Below are 9,694 nucleotides of genomic sequence, written 5' to 3'. Positions count from 1 at the left end.
GGGAGGGAGGGAGGGAGGGAGGGAAGAAGTAAAACAGAAAGGAATAGAGGAACAAAGGAACTCAGCCCCCAGGAGGCTACTTTCTCAGAGAAAATGAAGCTTTAATTACTATGGAAACGCTTGAAACCAGCTGCCCTTTGAAGGCATCCTTTAACAGAACAAGCCAGACACCAGTTCAGTTCTACAGTTCAATTCAGTCTCCCCATCTTACTTCTAAACGTTGACTTTGCTCTTATTCTCAGTAGCAGGGGATCCCTTTTGATTCTGTGCCTTTTAATAATGACCCAGAAGCTTCGAGTTTGGAAAATAAAAGTTAAAAAAAAAAAAAAAAAAGGATGCTGGGTATTTAACAGTGTCTCTCCCTACTTACACTGAGGCAGAAGTTGGAGTTCAAGGTGAGAACTTTATTGTGGGCTCTCCCTATTTAGAACTGCTGAATTTGTCTTCCTCGGATAGCAGTCTTCCTCGGCTCTCTGCTTTCTACCAATAGGGAGCTGGTCACGGTGGCCACGAGCGCAGCCATATTGGTAGCTCATTAAGAACAAGCATAGACTGAGTTTTGCCTCAGCTCACCTCATAGATTTCTTTGTCCTTATGACGTCATCTTCCTTCATGAGCAGGAACCCTAACATCACTGGCCCCCACCCTTTTCTTTCTGTCAGGCCATTTTCATCCCCTTCACACGGCAGAGAAGGGGAGAGGTCACTCCACTTCTCTCCCTTAGGGGCAAGCCAGAGAGCCAAGTCTACTGGCATGCAAGACCAGCCTTGATGCCTTCATGTCTGTCTATATCATCATCTCTAGAGAGATGTTGTCTATGGGTTTCATGATGGAGAAGTTCTGCTGGTCAGCATTGGCAAGTGTTCCCAGCACAGAAGTCTGTACTCTCGCTGTTTTGTTTTGTTTTATCTTCCTGCTTCCTAGAATTATCACGTAGTTTCTGTTTATCATTGTTATGATCCCAGTTTGGTTAACACAGGATGATAAATCGAGGGTCTGTGTATTTGCAGGTTAGCTGGTTGGTGATAGGCTCAGATAACTCCTAAGAATGCAGTTAGCCATGTGTTCTGAAGCATGGTTGTCACCTTGTTCACGTCTAAGAATGGACAAGATTCATTTTAGCAGGGCTAGCCTCCATTAGGTGTATCATGTCTTCCCATATGACAATGTTGGGGGAATCCAGAATGGTGTGTGTGTGTGTGTGTGTGTGTGTGTGTGTGTGTGTGTAAACACAACCTTGAATAGCATTTATCAGGTGCCTTTTGTTTGAGACAGGGCCTCTCTGGCCTAGAACTTCAATATATAGGCTAGGCTAGCTGGCCAGTGAGTTCCAGGGTCCTCTCTCTGTATCTCCCATCTCACCATTGCTGGAATTGCAAGCACATGCCTCCATGCCCGGCTTTGTACATGGGGGCCATATTTAGCTCCTCCCACTTGGAAAGAAAGTACTTTGCTGACTCAGCCATGTTCCCAGTCTCTAGTGTCTTCTTATTGAATATCTTTAAAAATGCAGATATGTTGTTCTCGTTACACACATACACACACACACAAAGACAAACCAGGTGGCTTGTGATATCTACTTTGTTCTAGCAGCACAACAGTTACACTGCCAGAAGCTCAACAACTAGGAAGCGTGCATGAAGTGTATGCAGTCACTATCTGTTGAATGCCTACTGTGTGCTACACACTGCTAGATGACATAATCCCTGACTGTCCAGGAGGTTCAGACATAGTCTATTGTGAGAGACAGACATGTCCACACAGTAGGAAAGCCAGAGTTCAGGACCAGAGTACCCTGAGGTTAATTGCTAACCATTTGTAAAGCCTGGCACACCTGCAGACCTAGCACTTGAAAGGCAGGGCTTGAAGGATTTGAAGTTCAGGGCATCCTTAGTTTGAGGTCAGCCTGAGCTACAAAACAGTTACTGAAGTTTGTTTTGTTTTGTTTGTTTGTTTGTTTGTTTGAGAGAGGATTTCTCTGTGTAGCCCTGGCTGTCCTGGAACTCACTCTTGTAGACCAGGCTGGCCTCAAACTCAGAAATCCGCCTGCCTCTGCCTCCCAAGTGCTGGGGTTAAAGGCATGTACCACCACTGCCCGGCTTACTGAAGTTTTATGATCGTGACTCAGGCCAGGTTTTAAATAGTGAGCAGAGTCTTCCCACAGGGGAGGTGGATACTAGATCCTGTCCATCTGTTTTATCTGAGCATGCTCTATCCCTTGATATAACGCCAAGCACATTCATCAGAAAGAGGTTGAAGCTAGAACAGCTGTCAAGAACCAGCACCCTGTTGTTGCTGGCCCAACTGCACCCCAGGATAGCCATGAATGAACCCAACACAAAACCTAAACACCTAGTTAATATATTGGAAAATACTATAGGCAATATGTACTGTGTATATATGCAACTGTAGCTACCCTGTGCTATCTGCAACTGTATATATAACTCAGTTACATAGTTCTAGAGCACAAGCTTTGTAGATGACAGCATCTATCATACTGTCATATGCTGGGCATAGCTGGTAGGTGTATACTTTAGTTATTTGTAGATGGAACCTCACTCTGTAGCTTAGGCTGTCCTCAGACTTGTAAGTCAGCCTCCTCGGTGCTGAACAGTTCCATCACTTGAGGGACAATTATCTTGTGATTTTCATCTCTTTCTTGTATCTTTGCATCACTACACTTCTGGACTCTAGAATTTTCCTCCTGTGGTTAAAAGTGAAGATTCTGGATCCAGACGCCCTGTGTCTCTCTCGTGGCATAGCCACAGGTTATTTATCCTCTTTCTGCCTCAGTTTCCCCAAGTATAGATGGGGATAATTCTGACTTCTAGTCCATAGAGGATTGGAGGTCTTCCCCGAGTTTGCAGTGTAAAGGTTTAAGAACATGGTGAATCATTCTTTTTCTCCACTCACCTAAGAGCACCTTGCTGAGACGGTGTGAGTCACAATATTATATCTACTGGGTCACCACTACACATTCAAAATCAAGCAATTGATTGAGACAGTCACCGAGAGCCACCTGGATGACAGTGGGTTCTGCATCAGCCACTGGAATACAGAGTCAAGAATACTATGCCTTGTCCTCAACAATGCCATGTCTACTGAAGTGTGTGTGTGTGTGTATGTGTGTGTGTGTGTGTGTGTGTGTGTTTACCTTAACAGTGCCAAATGGTATGATATGTACAGTGCTGTGCTAAATAAAAAATAATAATAATAAGACCAAAAACTGGTCTCACAGTGTCCTGGTGGTCAATGGTATCTGTTTCCTGCATGCTAACAAAAAGGCCTACTTTACATGTCAAAGTGGTGGTAGGCACCTTAGCAGATAGGTTAATAGCTGGATTACACTAACCTAGAGGGAATATTTGTTCCAGCAGGCCCTATTTTCTTGCTTGAGGGATGAGTTGTAACAAACTCCCGGTTTGTGTCTTGGGTTAGGTTTGGAGGAGACCAGCCCGTCTACATCAACATCATCAGAGACCCCGTCAGTAGATTTCTATCTAACTATTTTTTCCGTCGATTCGGAGATTGGAGAGGGGAACAGAATCACATGATCCGCACCCCCAGCATGAGGCAAGAGGAACGCTACCTGGTAAGTTCTGTTTCGTGTCTGTGGTGGCTCTCCCAAGCCTTGGAGTGATAAATCCAGGTTGGGAGCTCACACAGTAGAAGCCTTTGTGAGTGAGAACTTGTCGCAGGTGACCCAGAACTGATTACACATTTGCATTGTTCAGCTTGTCTTTATTGACATTCCTTGGGAGTCCTGATCCACCGCCACTCCCATTGTTAAAAACAGCTGTGGTTAGAGATCTCTCTCAGAGGGTTGCAAAGTTTGTTCTCTGTCTTCATCCTACTCAGTTCCCATGGCAACCTCTTGAAGGAATAGATTTTCACTTGAGGACCTTCAGATTCCAAAAGGACCTAGGATTGCCAGAGTCCTTTTCCCCTGAGGGTACACCTCACAATTTCTAGTCTTCCTGCCAGCCCTCTTAACTTCAAATCCTACATTCCTCTCATGCTGCCAATGATGATCTGTAAAATGCTGAACCTTGCTTGCTTTTCTGAATCTCTGTAAAGGTCTCCAGTTGTTTTATAAAGCCAGGAATTACTCACAAAAATAGAAGGCAGAGCTGTGTTCCCTTCCCCCAATACCAACCCAAGCCAGTCCCACACTAGAATAAAGGGCATATTTCTCATCTCTTAGTGACATAGTGAAAAATGCTTGCAGAGGAGCTGTGAACCCCATGCTTAAGAGGCAGAAATCATGGCCTCTGTGTGTGAGAGCCTGCTGGGCTTCCCAGGCCATCTTGTGTTGATGGGCATGGATGGGCAAGACAGAAAATAGTGAGGTGTCAGTGCAGATGTGTGCCCGCCCACCTGTGTCTACCAACACTTGTCTTCATCGCCAACCTTGTCAGCAAGAGAAGTTAGTGATAGAGCCATTACAATAGCTAAACCTTTTCTGATTCATAAAAAACACAATATGTTTGACGCTGAGGCCATTCTTTGGAGGTGCTTGGTGTCGCTTTCATGCCTTAAGAACTGTGATAAAAGACACAGGAAAATGTGAGCCTCTCACCCAGTTGTGTGTCTTCTGGTGGTAGGTGGGCCCAGGTTAGACCCAAAGCTGTCCATTCCCCACCAGTACAAGCTGCGAACCCTTACATGACAATCCGAAATGCCTTCAAATTAGACACTCCAAGCATCCACATCCTATACCCCGACCTGATATAACTTCTTAGTCAAGAATGACTACTGAAAATATCACATCAAATGAGTTTCCAGCTATGTGTTGATAGGATGTGCACCAGTTTCATGTTTAGACTTGGTAATTCCCAAGATATCTCATGTAATAATTCTTAAACATTTTTAAACCTTTCATATTCCTTCAGGTACCTGAAGCTTCAATGTTTGTTATTGTTATTATTGTTATTGTTGTTTTTAGTTTATGATGTTGAGTGCTCTAATCTTTATCTTTAAGTTAGTATTTGGAATATGGCTACTGGTATATTTTTGGTTAGTGACATAATATATATACTCAAAATACAGAATCACTTCCTAGAGGAATAATATTTTCTAATTATCTTTATTATTCATATTGACTCTTAAAATGGGTTTATGGTCTTTTAAAAAGAGCTCATTCTATTTCATTAAAATGGCATTTCAAAGATCTCACTCAGTCTTGATACTAAAATGCGAGAAGCCAGAAATGTGGAAATTAATCTTTTTTTATTGAAGAGATTCTTTTCACATACAATATTTCCCAACCACAGTTTCCTCTCCCTCTACTCTTCCCAGCTCCCCCAACTTCCCCTCTCCCCCAGATCCACTCCCACTGTTTTCCCTTCAGAAAGGAACAGGCCTCCAAGAGACAACAACCAAACAGGACAAAACAAATTACAAGACAAGACAAAAGCCCTCATATTAGGGCTGGATGAGGCAACCCAATAGGAGGAAAAGAAAAGGGTTCCAAGAGCGGACAAGAGTCAAAGACACACCCACTCCTACCGTTAGGAGTGTCACAAACACCAAGCTAACAGTCATAGCATATATGTAGAGGATGCTGGTCCCGCGCTTGTCACTTGAGTCTCTGTGAGCCCGGGGTGGTTGATTCAGTGGACCATGTTCTCTTGGTGTCCACCATCCCCTCTGTCTCCTAGAATCTTTTCTCCCCTCCTCTGTGGAGTTTCCCAGACTCCAAGAGGAAGGACACAATAGAGACCTCCAATTTAGATTCTCTCTACAGAATGTCTGGCTGTGGATCTACCTGCTCCCATGTACTGCTCTGGGAAGCCTCTCTGGTAATGACTGAACAAGGCACTGGTCTATGAGCATAGCATTATACTTATAGATACTCAGAATATCACCAGGAATCATTTCATTGCTTTTTTTCCCCTAGTCATCTTGGTGACTGGTTTTTGCTGATGTAAACGGCCTGATCAGACCAGATTAAAAGCAAACAGATGCAAGTTTATTTGGTGCTGCTCCAGGGTGGGTTGGTGAGTCCCAAAGAAAGAGCCAGGGAAATTGTACAACCCAGCTAAGGCAAGGGAGTTTTATAGAAGACGTGTCAGCCAGGAGCTGGGACTTTGCCCAAGTATGGTCAGATGCTGGGCACCTGGGAGGACACTTGGGTAGATTGGATATATCAGGAAGGTGGGTTGCATTGGCCACCTTCTGGGCTTTGGGTACCATTCCTTTGTTCAGAGCTTTTCAGTGTAGTTGGGGTTGGGGGAGGGCAGACAGGGTTTCCAAGCTTGTACAGAGGTGAGCAGGGGGCTCCAGGGGAACATTTAGTACTACCCTAGGTCTCTGGGCTATCCAGTCTCTAGTTCCTGGCCATCCAGGTAGTGTAGGGTATGGGCTCTCTCTCGTGGAGTAGTCAAGTTAAACCAGACATTGGTTAATCACTCCAACAAGTTCTGGGCCACCATTGTCTCGGCACAGTTTGCAGGCAGGACAGTTTGTAGGTCAAAAGTTTTGTGACTGTGTTGGTGTCCAGATTTCTCTTTCAGTAGCCCGCGGAGTACCTACCAAAAAGACTAGAACATAGTGCTGAAGGCTCCATGCAGTCAGGCTCTCTTGTTCAGTGAGCTGTGTGAATGTTTTCCCCAGCCCACTGCTGTCAGCCTTGGAGAGTGACTCTCTGTCCTAGCATCAGCCTGAGTTGATTGGGGAATCTCCATGGGAGGAAATTAATCTTCTAGTTCTGTCTTTCAAATAGCATGTGGGAGTTGAGGGAAATATGGATTCTTCTACTCCACCAGACTTTAGTGCCATCTTGTAGAGCAGTGAAACTTCCTGATGCTGTGACCCCTTTAATACAGTCCCTCATGTCGTGGTGACCCCCAACCATAAAAGGTTTTCATTGTTACTTCATAACTCTAATCTTGGTACTGTTAAGGATCCTGATGTAAATGTCTGATATGCAGGATATGTGATAGGCAACCCCTGTGAAAAGGTCATTTGGCCCACAAAAGGGTTGTGGCCCATAGCTTGGGAACCACTGCCATAAAGCATTCCATGTGTTACAGTTCTCCTAAGTGTGCCTAAATAATAAACTATAGTCATGAAAAGGAAAAATTGCAAACTTGGAGTTGAGAGGGGTGTTGTTTGTTTGTTTGTTTGTTAGCTTCAGTTCTGAGAATCAAATCCAGGGACTCTTGCATGCTGGTCAAGTGCTGTCACTAAGCTGCCTCTCTAGTCCTAGATTTTTTATAATAATTATTTATTTTTATTTTATGTGCTTTGGCATATGTCTGAGGGTGAGCTGCAATGTGTGGGCTGGGAAATAAACCTCAGTCCTCTGGAAGAGCATCCAGCGCTCTTAACAGCAGGAGCCATCTCTCCAGTTCCCACCCCACCCCCACCTCACCCCCGCCCCACCCCATTACTTTTTAGAAGCTCCCAATGTTGAAAGCTGCCCTGGTAACTGCCTGGTGGATTCTGACTTGAGAGGTTCTAGGGATGTTTTCTGATCGAATTCTCCCCTCGGTGACCTGAAGGGCTTCCCCCTTTCCACAAGTCACACGCTGTGCTCTTCCACAAGTCACACACTGTGCTCTGGGTATGACTTTTCAGCTGAGCTCAGCAGATGCTTCATGGCCAAGCTCCTGTAGGGAAGCCCCGGGGTCCCCAGTGGGTCAGATGAAAAACTGGGGTGAGGTGGGGTGAGAGGAGTTGAAAGGAGTGTCCTGAGTCACCTGCCCTGGCCTGACCCTGTTCAAGTTTGTTTTCTTCTTCAGAGAATGCTTTGTTTATTTGGAAGATAGCCTTTTTCTTTTTCAATGGCTGAAACTTTTTTTTTTTCCCATCTCTGTAGTCCCTTGACATAAAATTCCCCCAGTCAGACCCATCATCAATTTGGCAAGCCTAGCCGGTCAGTTGTGTGACTCAAAAGAGGTATTGTTTGCTTCTCTGTGGGGCATAGACAGCTGTGGGGAGACTGTCCTCTCAGCAAAACTGAGAGAATGTACCACCTCCGCTGGACTAAGCTGGTCACTCCCTTGGGGACTGTGTACCTCCCGTGTCACTCCTTGAGTGCCGCAGGTCCACAGACTCGGTGCTTGTCTGAATCAGGGCCCTAATCCAGATCTCAGTGCCCCGAAGGCTCTCGTTCTATCCAGTGGCCAAAAAAATCTCAGCATGCTCTTGGCCCAAAGTGCGGTGGGGCTTCTTAGCATACAGCTGAGAAGGATTCTGGATGATGGGGCTAAAGAAGGGTGGCACCCTGCTCTAGTGGATGGCTTGGAGGAATATGGAAAAGGATACTGGACTGAGGTCATGTCCCCTCTATATAGGTATGGTACTGGTGGCATGGGATGGGGACAGGAAAGAGTACAAACTTCCTAACCCCACAGTGTGGCCAGACACCTCTCACTCAGATCTTATGTTTCACCTTCTGAATGTAAAGAAAAACAGGGCCCAGCCAACGACTGTGTTTTCCGAGCAGAACCATTACCTGTAATGTCACCTGCTGTAATGTCACGTGTACATCTTTACAGAGATATCACCATTAAAAAACATTTGTTTGGGGGCGGGGGGTGGAGCTCATGATAGAGTGCTTGCCTAACACGCATGAAGCCTCAGGTTCAATCCCCAGCATTTCCTAAGCTGGCAGCAACAGTTGGGAGGTGGAAGCAAGAAGCTCAGTGTTATCCTCAGCTATAGAGAGTTCGAAGCCAGCCTGGGGTACATCAGACCTTATCTCAGAATGGAGAGGGGCACCATTGGTTTTCAAATATTCAAGCATCTTCAGATTCTCCATAATTTCTAGGAATATATAGTTTCTGTCAAACTTGCTGTTTCTTTCCAAAACATTCTTTATTGGCATTTACAAGAGAGTAATATTTAAATTAATAAGTTAATGGCATACATACATACATACATACAATGTTACTCTGAAAGAAAGATGGTGGCCACAGGCTCAATTATCTTTGTTTCCTCACCTCCCCCCTCCCCCTGGCCCCAGAATGAGGCTGGCAGGGAGATACCAGGACCCCAGACTCTATAATGAGAGCATGAGATAGAAGCAACTGAGGGCTTTTGAGAGGAAAGCAAAAGACAGGGCTGTGAGGTCTAAGTTTTGTCAACTTGACTTAGTCGCCTGAGAGGAAGGAACCCCAGTTGAGAAAATACCTCCATAGATTGGGTGGTAGGCAAGCCTGTAGAGCATTTTTTCTAAATTAGTGATCAATGGAGGAGGGCCCAACCCATTGTGAGTGGTGGCATCCCTGGGCTGGTGGACCTGGGTTCTATAAGAAAGCAGGCTGAGCGAGCTACGGGGAGCCAGCTAGAAAGCAGCTTCCTTCCGTGGCCTCTGCACCAGCTCCTGCCTCCAGCTTCCTGGCCTGCCTGAGTTCCTGCCCTCACTACTTTTGATGATGGACTGTTCTATGGAAGTGTGAGTGAAGTAAACCCCTTTTCTCCCCAGATTGCCTTTGGTCATAGTGCTTCCTCACAGCAATAGTAACTCTGATGAGGACAAGGGCCTCTCATGCCAGACCTTACACTTTATAGACTCGGAGCCTCTGTAAGGCTGGGTTTCTGGTGCTATCTTTTTTTTTTTCTTTTTTTCTTTTTTTCTTTTTTTCTTAAAGCTTTTACTTTGAGACATCATGGAAAATGTTAAGAGGTACACATGGAGAAGACATGATCACAGAATGGAAACAACACAGAAGCATCAATGCCTGCA

General features: G+C 45.2%; 1 protein-coding gene across 1 annotated transcript in view; it reads left to right on the top strand.

Moving 5' to 3' along the window:
* The window catches only part of Ust (uronyl 2-sulfotransferase), a 298,281-nt gene that overhangs the window by 208,644 nt on the left and 79,943 nt on the right, over positions 1-9,694 (top strand). The window contains exon 5 of the mRNA XM_031380355.1: positions 3,439-3,592. Within this exon, the coding sequence (XP_031236215.1) occupies positions 3,439-3,592 (154 nt within the window). The remainder of the gene's footprint in view (positions 1-3,438; positions 3,593-9,694) is intronic.

Source organism: Mastomys coucha, unplaced genomic scaffold, assembly GCF_008632895.1.
Source record: "Mastomys coucha isolate ucsf_1 unplaced genomic scaffold, UCSF_Mcou_1 pScaffold2, whole genome shotgun sequence".
Taxonomy (NCBI): domain Eukaryota; kingdom Metazoa; phylum Chordata; class Mammalia; order Rodentia; family Muridae; genus Mastomys; species Mastomys coucha.
Note: the sequence above shows the minus strand (reverse complement) of the source record. Positions and strands in the feature narration are given on the sequence as shown.